The following is an 18,408-nucleotide window of genomic DNA, read 5'->3' as shown; positions in this document are numbered from 1 at the left end:
TACCTATGCACTTTTACTTGCAGTAAGTAGAATTTTTCATGAAGAGCTTTTACTTGTAATATAATCTACATTGCTGTATTGGTACTTTTACTTAAGAATCTGAATACTTCTTCCACCACTGATCCCTAATAAATGCCTTGCAATGTGGCAAGAAATTGTCCTTGTGAAATGGGCTTATTGAACCATTGTAACCATGATAAATCATGGCTTTAGATACCCTGAGTGTGGAGCATTTTCTAGATAAAAGTCGAGATAATAATCGAATTTAAGTGAGAACATGTTGCCTTTTCATCAGTTCTTTCTGCTCCATATAAATTGACAAAGAATTAATATCTAGAACCTTGGTATTTTGTTACTTGAGTCTTAACAAGCTAGACAATGTATTTTCTTTTTCAATGCACACTGGCACTTTGGAAACTATTCTAGAGTAGTGTTGGATTTGATTGTTGAAGGTAAAATCGACAAAAGTCAGGACATATCGTGTTGAATTTCTTTATCTGCTCAAAGAGACAAAGGCATCAGATATTTATTATATGACTTTATTAATTTAAGGAATAGCAATACAGTGTAAATTATAATAATTGATAATACAGTAAATTTGAGGGATTTATTTTTCATATACTCATTCTTTAGATTTTAATAATGATTTAATGTAGATATTATTATTTCCAGTACTTAATTTCAAAAAGTAAATGTAGAGTAAAATCCTAGATCAACACATAAAACATATTCTTTTGATTTTTGTGATTATTCAGTAACATAGTTTTACAACATAAAAAGACAGTGAAGCAGAAATTAAGAAGTTGCAGTGAATCAATTTTCTTTAAGCATAATATTAATGAATCTCACTCCCAAGATGTGCGCATTACTTATAACTTCATTGAATAATTATTGATAATTAATTTGGATGCTGAAGTCATAAATGTATTCAGACTGGTTGTTGTAGTATTTGCAGAACCGTTGTCAGAAGTGCAGCCAGGATTATGGATATTGGATGTTTTGAAAGCTCTGCCCCTCCACTTGTACCATTAACTGAAAAATAATTTTAAAAAACAAACATATTTAGACTGTAATTATGTTTGTCACAGATGCAAAATTGTATAATTATAATGACAACTCTTGTCACGACTCAAATGGTTGAAAATAGATATAACATTATATTTTTTACACAAATAAATTGCCAGTTTAAACAATATTATCACATTATTTTAGTCCAGTGGGTAAACTGGTACTCACCTTGTGGTTGTAATGTAGGTGCTGTAGTGGTCAGGGTTGTACTTGAGCTACCTGTGTTTCCTGTGGATGAGATTGAATCTAGTAAGATGGTGCACTGTAATATGAGTCATCACTAAGCAGTGTTACATCCTGTACTGTCGTTATGCAACAATACATTATTTAAGTGAATTAAAATGTGTTGCCCTATTATGGTTGCTATGCTAAATAAATACAAGGTATAATCATGAAGTGGTCATGAACATTCTCGTTGTCACTCAAAAGTTTTCTTAAATTTGTTTTGAACACAGACTGTGGTGCACTGGTGCCCTCTTTTGGCTGAAAACAGTACAGGGTGCAACCTGAGGACCTTCTACAATCTAATTTGCTCACTGGAGATGATGCAAATAGATCCTATTAGTTAAAATACAGTATGCTAAAGAGTAAGCATAAAGCCTACATACGCACGAAAGCTATGTATTTTTACCCTGTGTTGCTGTCACATTGGTGCTGCTTGCAGTTGATGCAACAGCCTTTGTGCTGTTGCTGGAGCTGGGTGGTGCAGTGGTCGGGTTGGTTCTATTGGTGGTTAGGCCCACACCAAGTCTGTCTAGGTCTGACTGCAGCTGCATGTTCACCCAGGTCTGAATCACGGTATTGTTCTCAAACAGCTTCAGATCTTGTAGCTGATTACCCATGAGGCCTTGCACATTGGTCACGGACAAACCCTGTGCATTTCAAAATAAATAGTGAAGAGAATTGGTCTGACATTTTAACACAATGGACAATAAGAAGCAATCAATTTATTATGTATTTAAAAAAGAAAGACACCTTTGGTACAAACAATTATAAGTTTTCAGCAAAGATATAGAAATTGTTATTACTTTTAAACTCTCTGAGGGCCGGCATACTTCAATTCAATTCAAAAATAAATATTTCTCACATTTTGCAAATTTTTGCACTCTGCCAGTACATATGCATCATTTTTTTAGATAACAGAGGATCACACACTGCACTTTGGGATACTTACATACCCCATCACCTTGCAGCCTATTTTCACTCTGAAGACAAAGCTACAGAAACCAAGACTTAAGATTTGTGACAAAAGTGACTGACCTAATGTTCTTGCAAACATCTCAGATTGTTGAAGTTTGCTGTGTGCTCTTCACAATCCCTGAGTCTTTGATTAAAAAATCATATCTTAAATACTTACTAACCTTAAAGTTTTGACAAGTAAATTATGCTGAAGAGCATCAGCTCAGTATATCAAGTATATAATAAATGATAAACAGTACGTGTCTACTCAAGTATCCTTACAGCAATCACGTTAGGATCCAGACTCCTGAAAGCATCTACGTCCATGTTGATGTTCTGGCTTGACAGCGCTACTACATCTGACAGAGGTGCTCCACCTATCAGATTAGAAGTAAAACAGTCAATCAGAGAGAAGTTTTATGAGAGATAAAGAAACAGACAGGAAAGACAGGTAACGTGTTCTTACCAATATAGGGCTTAACTAAGTTGTAAAAGGAGCTGGGACTGGCACGCTGTGAGCTGAAGGAAGTGTTACTGATCTCATACAGGACTCTCTTCTGCTCAAGTGAACATGACACCACATTCAGAGGGTTGGCATTTCTGAAAAGGTGCAAGAAGGAAGCAACATACAGTGTTAAGTCTGCATCAGCACTCACAGTGGTTGTGTTTAGGCATCTCAGAGCTACATGCTGACACCAACCTGATACTATCTGGGGTGATGGTCTTTATTGTACTGGTGTCTAATGAGCACAGGTTGGAGTTAATGCTGTTCAGCTCATTGCTGCCCAGGGATTTCCCAGAGGTATTCAGATACTTGTTGATGATTGCTTTGCTCTAAACAAAATTAAAGAAAACACGCAAGCAAATCATATATACCATCAGGCAGAATTTATACAGGTATCAGTATACTGGTAGTTTTGAGAATCCTTCTATATTGTACCTTTGCTGTTTCCCATGATCCATCCTCAGCTTTCATGAGGGCTGCCAGGGTGTCAATTGTGGTGATGTTCCACTTGGAGATGTTGTCAAGTGACGCCACACGGGACACTGAACCAAGCACCTGAACCTCTGTATCAGAAACACCCGATGGGAATGCCTGTAAAAATTGAGAATGCGTAGAAACTTAAGCAGTGTTGAAACCTAAAACCTAAAACCTTCCTATCAGTATACACAGTACATCAACATAATATGGTGACAGCTGTACCATAACCTTTTGGGTTGTTAAGACATTTTTTCCTGCTCAGAACAGTTGTCAAGTTGTGATTGATGTGGAAACGACAACCACTTAACACAATACACTTCTCAAAAGCTTTAAAACACATTTTGGCATATTCCTGTACACTTCCTTGTTTGGAAATTTCACAAAATGTGTGGATACTCCTATAGAATCCAGCATATGCTGAATAAATATCTCAATCACGCATTACTTGCAAAAATAGATGCCCCGTACCCAGCAACCAATAATAACAGCGAGCTCACATTTTGTACATGATATTTACCTGGTTGAGTTTCTTCAGAATGACTTCCTGGAAGTCATCGTCATCCACTTTCTCACAGATCGAGTTGAGGTTGTCCTTCAGAACAGGGACATCCAGGCAGAGGTCAAATTGCGTCTGGTCATAGCCAAAGGGGAAGGAGGCGTCGTTAACTGTCACCTGGGTGATGTTCCCCACTGTGCAGCCTTGTGAGAAAAAAAATAAGTTAGGTGTGGACACATGAGTGTATCATTTTGCTGCATGGCATTCAACCGAACTCACGTGCACTCACTTGGACTGAAACTTATGATTATTTTATGATTGATTAATCTGCTATTATTTTCTTGATTAGTCAGTTCATATTTTTTTGTAATTTGTCAGAAAATTGGGAAAAACACCCCTCATGAATCTTCAAATCACTTTTTTTGTCTGACCAACAGTCATAAACCCAAAGATATTCAGTTTACTATGATTTAAGACAAATAAAAAAACAGCAAGTCCTCACATTTGAGAAGCTGGAACTATCAAATTTGGCATTTTGCTTAAAAATGATAATTACTTAATAGTCATTACATTAATAGTTGCCAATTAATTTTCTGTCAATCCGGTATCAGCTGCTGCTACATAAAAATAAGCACAACACGCTTCTCTGCCACATCCTCCTTTACCTGCTCCTCGTTTTATCTTGAGACCGCTGATCTGTTTAAACAGCATCTTGAGCTTCCTCTTCTCTGTCTTTTTTTTCCTCAGCTTGGGCATGAAGGTCTTGAGGAACCTTCTCTTTGTTGACTGCCAAAAAACATACTGGACATTAGTTTTAAATACAGTTAAATGGGAACAAACAGTAGTAAGGAAAAGTAAGCCTGAAACACATACAGTTTTGAACTGGCCCCAGATATTTCTTGTGAAATACAGAGGAAGGATCCCCAGGTTTTCCAGTGTTTGCTTGTTCCAAGTGGAGGCATCTCTGAAAACAGAGGAAATATTCTTAAAGTCCAGCCAGCTACCTTTCTTGCTGGCACAACATTGCATTCAGCACAGTAAAAGAATAAGGCTGGAGTTCATATAAATTTTCTTTATTGCCAACAAATCCCATGAAAAGACCAAAAATGCATTAGTCCATCTCTCAAAGCTTTCCAACACCTCTTCTCTGTGTGTGGCTCTTGTGAAAGTGAAATGGCATGTCTTATTGATACAGTATGTTTTTAATTGTTTTTGACCAACAATGGAGATATAAACTATGTAAGGTTTTCGACATTTACAACAATAACTCTTGATTTTTATTTAATTCCTGTACCCGTAACGTGTTTTCCCAGACAGCAGCAGTGTCTCCATGGCAGCCACCTGGCTGTCAGAGAAGCCCTTGCAGGCTTTGAGCTTTTCCAAGATAAGAGGATCAGAGTTCTGGATGTAAGAACTGTCCAGAGTGCAGGCCATGTTCCCCAGCACCTCTATGTGGTCTCTGCTTAGACTCATATTGCTTATACCCTAGACAAGAGAAACAGTATCTCATTAAAACTGTGTCAAAGTTCCTGAACAGTTACATGATAATTCCTATTCCAGACTTTCACATTTCATTTTTTTGCTCCCCTTTATGTGCTTTATAATAAATATCTTGAACTATTTCATATATATGCATTTATATAACATAACATATTCATTGGTATATCCTGTCATCCTGTCACTCACTGATACCATACAATGGTTATTCAACTTATGCATACTACTGCATTTGAAGCTTGTTTTTTTGTTTTTGTAGTAAACCATAATTTCTTTGGCACTCACCAAGCAGTCTCTGGCTTCACTGAGTAGCACTGAGTCCTTGTTCAAAATGCTAGAGACCAGAGAGAAGTCTGCGGCACCCACTGCAGAAAAGTAGGACCTGCAGTTGGCTCTCTCGACATCTTTGTTGCTGCATTAAATAGACGTAAAGATGGAAAAATCAATAAGCATTTCTACAGTTCTCAAACCAGTGACACATTATGAGGTCAGTACAACAAAATGTTTGAAAGCAGACTCACTTGAAGTAGAGAAGCATGTCTGCCGGATAATCTGTGAAGCTCTGGGAGAAGTCTCCATTCAGCAGATTGTACATGCAGGTCAGCTATAGAAAAGACACAAACAAATACTGATTATTACAAAAGTTAGTGGTCTATAACACCGAAATGAAGGGAAACAAATCATTTTCATTTCAAAGAAAGAATATTGTTTTACTGTTGAAGTTGATTTTTAATTTATGACTATGGTATTTCACTGTACATCCAACTTATCTTGTAATGTCAGAAAAAGAGCCATAGCTATTTCGTTAAGTTTAGTTTCAAGCAGATTTCATTTGAATTTACCTGTGATTGCTTTAGCTCCACCTTGGCTCTGCCTCTCCTCGGCCTGCTAGCATAGACCAGCCCTTTGATCCTGGTTGTTGTCATCCTCTGTACTGACGTGCACGTGAAGCCTTGCAGCACAGAAGGAGAAAGCCTGTGGAGGAGTATGAAAAAGCAAAAAAAAGTAAACAGACCCTGAATAATCATCCCTGAAAAAACACAACAAATAAGTTAGGACTTTACTTACTGCTCGATGTCAAAGTTTGTATTACCCAGCACCCCAAAGAACATGGCAGCCTAGAAGAACAACAAGACACAGCAATCCAATGTCAGCTAAAATTTATATTAGCCATCCCTTTACAGCAATACTACAACTGTGGTACATACTGTTGGTATCAATTTTTTGTCAGTGGAAATTCTTGTGTGTTCTATAACTCTTAATACTTGACTCATATCGACCATGACTCAGATAACACAAATGTACAATTAATAGCACAATATATATGAAATAGGTGGTTTATAGGTTGATTGTACCGTTGCACTGGTAATCACCTGATAATCCCATAGCAATTTCACTTGTGCTACATGTTTTAGTCTTTTTTGTCTGGGAAAAACACTGAAAATATGTATTTTCTGGCACTGTAATGAAATATCTGTAACTTCAATCAAAATTCATTAGGACCACACTTCAAAAAACCAGTGTCCGATTAATCTGATCTGATTGACCTGATCTCGTGTCCATTTCTTCCTGTTGATCGCACGGATGTCCACAGTCTCCTCAGAAAATACCAGCAGTGACGGTGGGATATGAGTTGCCATAGCATCAGGGACATTCACCAGCACACCGGCTGGACTTCGATCCACAGAGATTATCTACCAGGGAATTAAATGATGTTCACCGACAGTTAAAACCAAGTAGTCAGAGATAATCTCAAAAGTGCAGAACATGTATTCACTGTTATTTATTTTGTATGTAAAATAATACTGTTTACTAAGCATTTTGGTATCAAATGTATTTTTCATCAAAGTCTTTAGATCAAGATTAGACATTTTCCAATAAAAATACTTCAACGCCATATTTTAGTTGATTCCCATAGAGAGATATTTTTAAAATAACATCCAAAGATGGACCTAATTTGTTGACTTGAGAATTATTGATGGATTGTATGTTAGGGTAGAAACAGAAATTAACATTGTACCTTTTGGATGTAGGTCTCTTGGACAACTGTTGGGGCTACCAGCATGTTGGAAACAAAGGTGGCACTCTGGGAGATACTGAGTAGCTCAGACGCTTGGGTGCTTTCTATTGACTCTGAAGGAATTCCAGCAACAAGGGTGCCAAGGGATTCCAGGGAGGATCCACTGTTGATCTGTTTAATACATTTATCAAAGCCAGAATCACTAAAGTGACATACACAAAGCACTTCAGGGTCATTTTATATTTAATAAAAAAGAAGAAATTATTCAATCATACTGAACCAAATATGGAACACTGTTAGTCACGTGCTTTGAAGTATTAAATATTTCACATAATTATCAGCCTTGTTAAGTTACCTTGAAGCCTGAGGAAATGATGGTTTGGACAATTGTGATGGCTTGCCCCTGGCTCCAGGTGCTGACTGAGCTCAGGGTGGGCAAAGAGGAAATCAGCACTGATGGGGAAACTGAAGAGATCTGGCTGTTGGTCAGGCCTGCGCTGGCACTGCCCAGGGTCTCAAATGTCTGTGCCGTGACGGTCTGAATGTTGGATGCCAGAGCAGCAGATACCTGTAGAATAAAATACAAATACAAGGCACAATGGTGCTTTTAGGCTAAAAGCTAACATCAGTATGCTAACATGCTCACAATGACAATGCTAACATTCTGCTGTTTAGTTGGTATGATGTTTACTATGTTAACCATCTTAGTTTAGTGTGTTAACATGTTAACATTTGCTGGTTAGCACTCAATACAAAGTGCAGTCAGTTTTGCAGGTAGTTGGTCATACAGTATTGCACAAATTAAAATTTTGACCTGATGATGGTGCAAGTCAGTGGATCACCAAACAAAAATGATGAAATGAAAATCTAATTTATATGGCAATCTATCCAACAGCTGTTGAGGTATTTCACTTAAAAACACCTGTTAGGCACTAAAGTAAGAGTCAGAGAATCACTTAAGTCCTTAAGATACATCGTCTGGGAACCATGATTGTCTATAAAAAATTTTTTTGCCAATCCATTCAGTTGATGCTAAGATATTTCACTGGATAAGTGGAAACTTTGACCTGCTGAGGAAAGATCAAGGAGATCACCAAAGTCATATGGATTCATCCTCTGGGCACAATGGATATCTCTACCAAATTTCATGACAATATGTCCAATAACTGTGGAGTAATTTCACTTACAATCAAAAATGTCAACCTAGTGGTAAGGTCACAGGATCACCAAAAGGTCTGGAATTACAACCTGGTAATAAATTTGTATGAAATCAATCTTTTTTTCCACAACCCAGTGTTGTTGTTGAGAGTTGAGATTTTTTCTTTTTGCAATTCATTCTCTTAACATACATCATGGTCATGGGGCATTAGAGTGTATTCCACCATTCACTACACTAGACAGGTTGTAATTTCATCATACTGCTAACATACACAGATCACTCTTACTTGCCTGAGAGTCTTCAAAACTAACCACTAACAAACTCAGCAGACCATGTAACACAAAACTGAACACATTATATATAGAGCTTAAAGTTTTAAATCCACCCTGTCACAAAACACCCAGAAACTGTCAACAGCAAAACTGAATAGTAACTCTACATAGTACTGACTAAAAGGACTGCAGATATGCAATGAAATGTTGTAACATTCAAAAATATCTCTAAAAGAATGAATCCATCAGATTAAGATGTCAAACACTATAATAGGAGCAATTGGTTTTGTGCTATATTTTAAAAAGTCAAAACTGAACTCTGTTGCTGTGTAGTTATATTAGGAGCTGGTACCTCAGGGTCCTCTGTTCCATTGCAGAATTTCCTCATTTCGTTCAAGATGCGTATGGTATCAGCTTCATTCACTGAAGAATATGCTAAACTCGGGACCTCAGAGGAGCACAGGAAAAAGCCTGGAAGCCTAGATAAAAAGTAACATGTCATTTTAATATACAGTATGACCAATTCACCCACTAAATTATTATGAACAATATGTATGCCACAATGAGATATTTTGTCAAAGCTATTAATGGCGTGGTAAGTAGGATACTCACTTCAGAGGGTTGAAGGTTGGGTTGAATGTAAAAAGCTGTGAGATGTAGTAGTTGGTTACATTTTCTGGGATCGCTGTGTTGTTAAAGAGCTCAAGGTTGGCTTGGTCCTCTAGGAACACTTGAATCTTCAATAATTAAGAAAAAAAGGTCAGTGACTTTGAAAATGCCTTTTGTTGTTTTCTCATTTTTTACTAACTACTATTAGTTTACCCTTTATTAGACCTGAAAATACTTAAGTGATAGTTATAGCCATTCTAATTAAATTAACAACTTCTATATTCTGTTTTGGTTTGAGCATAAACTTCAGATAAATTGTATAGAACTCATATCAGGACATACCTGACTAGTGGACACGAAGGTGGTAAGATCATCCAGAGTGATAAATGTCACAAAGCTGCCGATGTAATTGGCAAACCAGGCAGTAGAGTTTAATTCTGCATCACTGGCATTGTAGCATCTGGCTCCAGAGCCTATGGAAACAGGGAAAACCAAACACATTGTCAACAAATAACTAAATTTATTTAGAATTGACTTATCTCTTTACATAACATATTATTGCTCATTCATCAGAAGACAAGTGGAGCTGCAACCAAAACAATCTGCTGTGCTATTTTTATGTTATATTTGATTAAGAAAATTAAATTGTGCAATAGGCAAGAATATTGTATAAAAATCCAATTGCCTCATCAGTCTAAGTTACAAGCCTCACATCCCTACTGACTGATATTCTGTAGAATCTTGATATTTGTCATAATTATTCTGTGGAGGTGGGTGTGGACACTTCTCCACCTACACCACATGACAAATTCCATATTAAAAGCAAAACTGAAAACTTTTCCCAAAAAACCTCAAGTGCTTGGTTTAGAAAAAGCATATAATTTCAGCAGCTATGTGCATCCTGCCTAGAGAAAGTTGGAGTCAGCATGGACAGTCAGTATTAGATCTGGTGTGACCCTTATCCTTTTGATATATTTTACTATAAATTATTTAAAAAAAAAGGCTGGGTTAAAAATTCATTACTTGAATTTTAAACATCTACATTACACACCCACTGTACATTAAACATTTGCTCAAAAATGCATCTTACCAACTCTCAAGTAAGTCCTGATGGTGGTGTAGACATCACCCTGTCCAAAGTCAGAGCTCGTGTATATGAAGTTGTTTCCCATTAAAGAGACCCTATTTAAAAGAAAACCAAACACATTTGTGTATCATGAAATCTATCTGTGATAGTCCAGTTGTACCTGAGCTTCATCACCCTGTGAAAAAGAGACTTACAGTTTCTGGAAGGCAAGACATGAAGCATTCTGCACTTCAGTGGAGCTGATGAGGCTCTTGCTGAGGAATCTAAGATAGTTCCTCAATCGTAGGTGAAACCAAGAATCAACCTCAGATCTGCTGTTGCTGCTCAGCGCCAAAGGCCAAACACAGGGGAGGATCACCATCTTCACATTATCTGGAACATCCTCCTAATGGCATACACGTGCATTTACATGTTTAATGAGAGAGTGGTGTAAAATTGGTAATTTTAGACTGACAATCAAATTATTTAATTGTATACATATGTATGGTGAGTCCTCTTAAGTTTATGTAATCTATAAAAAATATGTACAGTACCATTCAAAAGTTTGGACACATCTTCCCATTCCCTTGAATGAGAAAGTGTGTCCAACCTTTTGACTGATACTGTATGTAATATGGGAACATTCAGAGTAAGGACATACAGTTTCTAGGAAGGCAGGAGTGTTGTTGTAGTTGTTGAAGATCACACAGATGTCAGAGTCATTACCAATTACATTGGGTTGACTGAGGAAGTGATGTAGCTCTGAGGTAGTGATGGTACTTAGGAGCTGAAAGTCAAAAGTACATTTTCATATGAAAAAAGTTACCATGGACTGAAGAATTTTCTGTAGATTACTGCTGGGACAGTATATCATCAGTAGGCACTGGGATTACAGCTATAACCAAGTGGAAACACTTAAGTAAAGTGAAACTGTATTAATTGATGTCTGCGTTTCACCCTCTGCATCCTGTGATTTTTTAAAATTTGAATATTACCTCTGGCTCGCGTGTCTGTGGCAGAAGAGATGTGAACATGGACAAATCTGGAAAGCCAAAGCTGAGGAAAGTGTTTCTCAGATAGCTGTAGAAGCTTCCACCACTGTAACACTTGAGGGGCTTTAGACCTGTTTTAAACACAACAAATGACATCAGTGTCTATTCTGATACAGAATAATATGTATTATCTTTGGGCACATATTGTTATAGAAAATATGGTTTTACTATGACTGTGAAAAAAATGACCTCACAAAAAGTTTTATTTTGTTATAGAACCCTCATCAGTTTGCTAGGTAAACTAACTGCAATGTAAAATGAACTTGCATACAAACCTTGGAGGAGGAGGAGGATGCTTTTGTAGATCTCCCCTTTGGTGTTGTTGCTTAGCGTCAAGTGTAGTGTGTCAAGCAATGCAATCCTAAATTTAGATGAGTATTAGTCAGAAGCAATTAAAAAATACACACTATTTATCACTTAATGTGATTCAAAATCCTGTACAAAACATTTATTTCACAATGTTGTTCATAGATTGTTTACAGACACTTTTCAATTTCCTGCAATTTGTGTGCAGAAATTCTTACATCTCTTGGCTGCTGTTACAACTCCTGTTGTTCCCAATGTCAAATAAAGGTGTCACCAGGTTGGGAGAGAGGTTGATCAGGAGGGGGCGCAGTCGAGCCCTGAGCCACTGCAGGAACTCTGTGTCACTGATAGCCGGAGAGGACAGGTCACCTCTATCAAATACTGCCTGCAGGAAACCAGATTTCACCTCCTCTGTGTAGTTGGCTGGGTGGATCTGGGGGATTTTTACATAGTATCAATAAGTGTTTGAGATTGAGTTTCAAAAAATTGAATAGTTTACATAAAAGTAAAAATATTACATTTGAATCATGTTACCGTTTAGGCTAAGAGTCATGTATCTCTTTGAATATAAAAAACAATAAGCTGTATGTTCCTTTGTTGCTTTTTAAAGCCAACAAAGGATACAAAAAGCATCCTTTTTTGGGGTCAAACATTTTGACTGATAGAAACTTTCTGACATTAATTTTTAAAGAAAGAAAAATGAAAATGTTTGAATACTGAAGATGCCATTTTAGCCTTAAGCCTCTGGGAGGGTGGATGATTGTGCCTGGTCTGTCAAAAATGAAGCCAATGCAGAAGTGCCAAAAACTGCAGTTCTTCGAATGGCAACTTGAGGCTGGCTACAAAAGCGAGTCAATCCCCATAGATACCCACGTTAAAATGCCCAACTTTACAGCAGAAATAAACATGTTTACAGCCTGGTACAAAAACTGGTTTTGGTCTCTATAACTAATTTCCCCTTTGATGACAACTGTATGGGGGGTGATTTTTTTTATAACTCACCCGTTTAAGTTTTATTAAGCCATAAAGTTACGCTCAATTAAGGACGTGGCTGCTTTGAGTGACACAAGGTGGCTTGTGTCAGCAACCAGGCTTCATTCGCCCCAACTTGGCTCCACCTCTTTGCCCATTTTGGATTAGCCAGGAGTTAGGTGGAGTCAGGCACTGCCAAGATGGCGATGGCCAGAGCCGCCCACTTTGAACTTCAAAACCAATGAGTAACATCACAGTGGCTATGTCCATATTTTTTACAGTCTATGCTTTAAACAGAATTTGTCAACTAACTGTGCAATGTTAGCTGTGGTACTGAAAAAAACAAGGTTGCCCCATTCTGACCAACTTTGACAAGTTTAAACCTGTTTAAATTGCTACAGCAGCTGGTTAGCTAACTTGCTATCTTAGTTAGCCTCTAAATGACATTAGCGAGTGCACTTTTCCCAGGTGCATGTAAATAAGCTACTATACAAGACAAGATATGTGTCCATCTAAACAGCTAATATTTTCTGTTCATGTCTTATGTACACATCACTACTATAAAAATACAGTTTGAAGAACTGATATAAATTGGGTGGACAAAATATTAGTAACACCTCTCAGTATGACTCAATACGACAGCACCACAAACATCAGCTTCTTAAATGACCATTATGTTGATTCAACACCTTTCTAATACAGTTTATTATAACCATCATGAAGGTAGAATTTTATTACAGGGCTGTTTGCCAAATAATCTGGTATTTCAGTATATGATGTTTCAAAAAATGTCTATTTCAATTTCAGTTGGAATTTAAAATTACTATTTCATATTACATCATTTTTTTTTACTGGAACATCTTTCAAATTATTCTGATGGCAGTCTGTGTGTAGAAAAATTAAACAATCCTGGTGAAAATTGGTACATTATCATTCTTGATTAAGCCACCAGGAGGCACCAAAGTAAGGATTTTTTCAAATCCTACAAATAGTGTATTTAAATAAGATATGAATGAAACCAGCACTGTGAGTATTACTGAGCAAAAAAGAAAGTGTCAGCTATGTAGATGTTTACCTCAATAGCCGGTGAAACTATGTCAAAGAATGAACCATAGTCAACAGGGTTGATGACTGTCATGATTTTTGTCACATCTTCCATCCCCTTTAGCAGTGAAGGGGTTGCTGCGAGCTGAGCCAGCTGAATCGGAGTAAGAAGATCTGCAACCTCCACCTAAAAGTGACAACAACATTTCAGTAGCTGAATACCACCAATGGAACTCTAACCTGTGCAGTTGTATGCTTAGATTAAGTATCAGGCCTCCCATGTTACACAGTCACCTAATTAGCGGACTTTCTCCTTTTAGTATTTGTACTTGCAAGTTTGCATTCTATCACATAACCCAAATTCACCTATGCATTTAACAACAGCAATATTTAAACTCATAGACCTATGTGACAACTAGTCACTGCTACATCCACCTATTATCTTTTTCTGGGCTACCAACATTAATATATGCGCTAGGCAACATTGTGAGGGCACATGAAATTGAGGGTGTATCACACAAGGCATTTTATTTTGATTTAACCACAAGATGGTGCCACAATGTGTGAAGCAAACACAAGTAACAATACAGTGACACAGATGATGGCTTGACTACTGAATATCTCTTTGTCATCCTGTTTCTACCTGTTCATTATGTTTCATGGCATATATAGTCAAGATGCAGTCTTGAGCAATAATGCTCATAATCAATTATTGCTTTGTGATCTCTTTATAACACCACAGAAGATAAGAAGACTGATGTAGCTCTGATGACAGAGGATGACAGTCACCAAAAATGTCCAGTGAGTTAGTTACCTGTCAGTCCATATCACTGTATGTTTACACCTCTTGGTTTATTTGTAATGAGTGAACATGAAATTGACAAGGACTAAAAGGCAACATGTATAATTTTTTCCTTGGTTCAGACCAAATTACCTTAATTATAAGTATGAAAGTGATCTGACATAATTATGGCTCCAGATTCTAGAGATGGTGAGTTGCAATACTGTTCGCTCAGAGAATATTGTATATTGTTCAGTACCAGTCAAAAGTTTGGACATACCTTCCCATTCCGTTGAATAAGAAAGTGTGTCCAAACTTTTGACTGGTACTGTATGTAGTATTTAACTGATCAAATGACTGAAGATCATCAGATTCATAACTTACTCCATTGAAATTGTTCTTTAATGTCACAAAATCTATGAAGGAAGCTTGCACATGGAACCGGCCAAAGTTGTCTTCCAGCCAACGTCTGTCATCATTTACAGATTCAACACAGGAGAAACCTAGGAATCGAAAAACTGAATCTTTAAATTGAACATGCCATACCAAACTTAACAATATGGATCTCTACACACGCACAGCACACACAAGTCCTAGCAAATACAATGTTATGCCATTAGGTCATCCAAGTTACCTGAGGAGGAATGCCCCCTTAGATAATCTCTTGTGAATGTGAAAACCTGTTCAGTTTGCCTCTTGGAGAGATGAGGGAAAACATTGTCACATCCCTTGACACTGTGAAGACAAAAGAACCTTCTATTCACCAACATGGGAAATAGAATGTTTTCATTCTCTTTTTTAAATACTTCTGGTCAATTTGACAAGGCGACAAATTTTTCACTCACATTTCTTGATAGGAGTCACAAGTGATATTTCTTGGAATAATTTCAAATGTGTGTGAGTTAATGCTTGGTAGGAACAAAGGTAGGTAGTCCTGGAACCACAACTTGAATCCCTCAGCATCTAGCATGTATAGTTTTGGGCCGAGTGCCATTAGTGTCAGATTTAGGATGGTGTCTCGCACTCTTGGGTCAATGGTTGTCAAATTTTGCTGGAAAAAATAACATAACAAATAACATAAACGTGTATAGAGATATATTTGGATTTCAGTGACAAGAGTAAGAAGTTAAGTGTGATTAAGATACTCACCTCTGCAGCACCACTGACAAATTTATCAAAGAAAGAGCCAAGGTCTTCCACACTTGATGACACAATATGTTCTGTGAACACAAGTCTCACAAGGGTTTCATTTGACAGGTTGTTTGGCTCAAGGAGAAACTCAGCTTGTTGTCTTGAAGAAAGAGAGTCTAGTACTGCCACCTAAGAGGAATTTAAGACAAAATGTATATTTAACAAATATCCAGTTTTGACTGTGTTGTGGACAAACATTTTTCTTTGTAACCCTATAATCTCAGTTGACATGTATGATGTAAAGGAGGAGGCACTGTGGTGCAAAACATGTAACTAACAGATCATCCCTGTTACAGACCTTGACAAAGACTCAGACATGTTTGAAAGGTTTAACCTGATGAATAAAAAATGGTAAGCATGAAAACAATGACATACAATTCCTAAGTTGTTCCACTGAAAAAAGGAGCCTTGCTGCTGTACCCTTTGTGGCGTATGTACTGGAAGCAGCTACAACTGCTGAAAAGATGTATTCTAACGGGCTAAGCCCATGTATTGTTTGCATCAGTTACCCTGTAATGCCTCTATTCTGTTTTAACCTGAGACAACCTTTGCAAATTAAGACAGATCCCTCTACCAATCCCAGGTGGACTAGAAGGTGTGACAAAGCTATGGACGTAAAAAATTCAAGATTCAAGATGATAAATATTGACTTACCGCAGAAAGGTTGAAGGCTTTGAGGTCAGAGTAGGTTGTGTACTCGGAAAATGGACCAAAGTTTGCTTCAAGCCACTTGGCATCACTCTCAATTCCCTGCCTGCAATCTAAAACATGTAGATCAACGTTAGCATAGGTGCAGTTTAGCAAGTCTTATTTTTCATAAATACACATAGGACAAGTCAAGTTCCAATCTCATTCTCTGCGCCATTTAAGCATATTTTTGTAAAAATTTCAAATCCACAAACAAGCCCGCAGAAGCAACATCACGGCACAGTTTACTGTGTCAGCCCTACCTGGCCCGGTGATGACACTGGCAGATTTCCTCAGGTAGCCCAGGAGAACGTATGTGATTCCTTGTCGTCTATGCACCGGTATTGCAGGGAAAGCTCTGGCCATCCCTCTCACACTGCCAAGGGTGAAAAAAACAATACATTTTTACCCAGCCTCCCATTTACATGTAGTTCTTTGGAGCATTGCAGTCTCCTTTGTCTTTGGAATGCTACTCACACGACGTGGTAATTTGTGCAGGTTATGTCTGATGTTGCACTGTTGAGCATCGTTGGAGTGAAACTTGGGAGGACGGCAACCAGTTTCAGGTGGAACCAATTGAACCAGTCGCCTTCCTTGAAGTTCGTGAAATAGGGACTGATGATGACGAAGGTCCTATTCATTATGCGATCTCTCACAACAGGTTGGAAATCAGGGACCTGTCAAAGTGCGACACGAGAGGATTTAAACACCCCACAATTTACATGTTGCAAATACACCCTGCATAATTAGCAACTTGGCAAAAATGCTAGAAAGGATGTGATGAAATATTTGATAGGAATGAGTCCCCTACAAGTGATTTTGAGATTAAGATACATATCTAAGTACTGACTATGCTAGGTTGAAAGCCCAGGACTGTCCTTTCTTCCACAGTGTCAGGGGGTAGCCTACCTTTCCATTTGCTGTCAGTTCTGTCAGGAATTCATCCACATTTTCCAGAGCATTGCCCTCCTCGAGGCGCTCAAACACAAGGTCGATCTGGGCTGTGTCATTCGAGGCCCCCGAGCTCAGTGTCAACTGTGCCACCTGAGTCGGAGTGAGCACTGACAACGTTTCGGCCTACGAAAGGGAAGCGATATGAAATCAAACAGCAGAAATAGCTGAACCATTGGTAGACACTTCAGTTTGGGCGAAGAATACTTCGACCGCAGTCGGCACTTACAATGGAGAAGTTGGGGTTGAGGGCTTGCAAATCCTGCAGTGTTGCGAAGCCAGAGAAGTTGCCGAGGTTTGCCTGTAGCCACTCTTTACTGCCTCCGGTAAATGAGACACAGCCAGGATCTGCAAAGAAGACGGAAACGTAGACGTTGGCGGGGTATTACCAGCACATTGTGTCAAGGCTTTAGCGAACTGAGCTTGAGCGCGTGCCTTTACCTGATGAGTCGTTCCGTGAAAGGAACGGTTTGATGAAATGAGTGAAGACTGCTCGCTGTCCTTCTCTGTCCATTGATGCCCTTTGGCTGCCGAATGCCTGGATGCTAAGATTTGAGAGAAGGCTTTTAACATCTGAACAACTACAACACTGCAGGTTCCTCTGCAATCTTGTTCCACACTGGAGCAATATGTCATGTATTTGCTTACACAGTGTGGTACGTTTGGCAGCTGAAGTCCTTGGAGCTGAGGCAGAGTAGGAAGTTGGTGGATGGAGAGGCCAAAAACGGACGAAGGTTTGTCTTGAACCAGCTGCTGACGAAGTCATCACTCTGCAGTTGTGCCTGGCTGAAGTTGGCAATTCTCACCTCTCCAAGAGCCTCAAGAGCATGTGATAAGGATGAGTTGCTGCTGCTGGGGGCCTAGAATTGGGAAGATCATTTTGTTTGACACACAATTCACACAGGGGAACGCCGTTGTGCTCAAATTGTGGTTTTGGATTTACCGTGGTGGCGAATGACGCAAGAGCCTGGTCGAGTGCAGTAGAAGCCTTTTGGAAGAAAAGCTTCCAGACCTCTACGGGGTATGTACTTTGTCTTTCCAGTGAGCAGTTCATCAGTGCGACCAAGTTGCTGGAT

At 38.4% G+C, this 18,408-nt stretch overlaps 1 protein-coding gene across 1 annotated transcript; it reads right to left on the bottom strand.

Annotated features, from left to right (window-relative positions):
- Window positions 1–547: 547 nt before the first annotated feature.
- Window positions 548–18,404, bottom strand: LOC122998918. The gene is made up of 40 exons (XM_044375992.1): window positions 18,276–18,404; window positions 17,981–18,192; window positions 17,774–17,877; window positions 17,562–17,680; window positions 17,291–17,458; window positions 16,859–17,058; window positions 16,645–16,757; window positions 16,349–16,455; window positions 15,653–15,823; window positions 15,349–15,554; window positions 15,138–15,238; window positions 14,888–15,006; window positions 13,754–13,909; window positions 11,925–12,139; window positions 11,676–11,761; window positions 11,344–11,471; window positions 11,010–11,135; window positions 10,564–10,754; window positions 10,373–10,464; window positions 9,625–9,755; window positions 9,286–9,410; window positions 9,026–9,152; window positions 7,598–7,810; window positions 7,243–7,413; window positions 6,770–6,916; window positions 6,291–6,340; window positions 6,065–6,197; window positions 5,744–5,826; window positions 5,508–5,634; window positions 5,020–5,210; window positions 4,599–4,689; window positions 4,391–4,511; window positions 3,747–3,928; window positions 3,188–3,343; window positions 2,948–3,081; window positions 2,714–2,847; window positions 2,530–2,624; window positions 1,700–1,940; window positions 1,237–1,296; window positions 548–1,032 (listed from the first exon to the last, which is right to left on the bottom strand). The coding sequence occupies exons 1-40, from the start codon at window positions 18,384–18,386 to the stop codon at window positions 929–931; spliced, it is 5,541 nt and encodes a 1,846-aa protein (XP_044231927.1). The 5' UTR covers window positions 18,387–18,404; the 3' UTR covers window positions 548–928.
- Window positions 18,405–18,408: the final 4 nt, after the last annotated feature.

This window comes from Thunnus albacares, chromosome 15 (genome assembly GCF_914725855.1).
Source record: "Thunnus albacares chromosome 15, fThuAlb1.1, whole genome shotgun sequence".
Lineage (NCBI taxonomy): Eukaryota > Metazoa > Chordata > Actinopteri > Scombriformes > Scombridae > Thunnus > Thunnus albacares.
The sequence above is the reverse complement of the archived record's forward strand: the minus strand, read 5'-3'. Positions and strand labels throughout refer to the sequence as shown.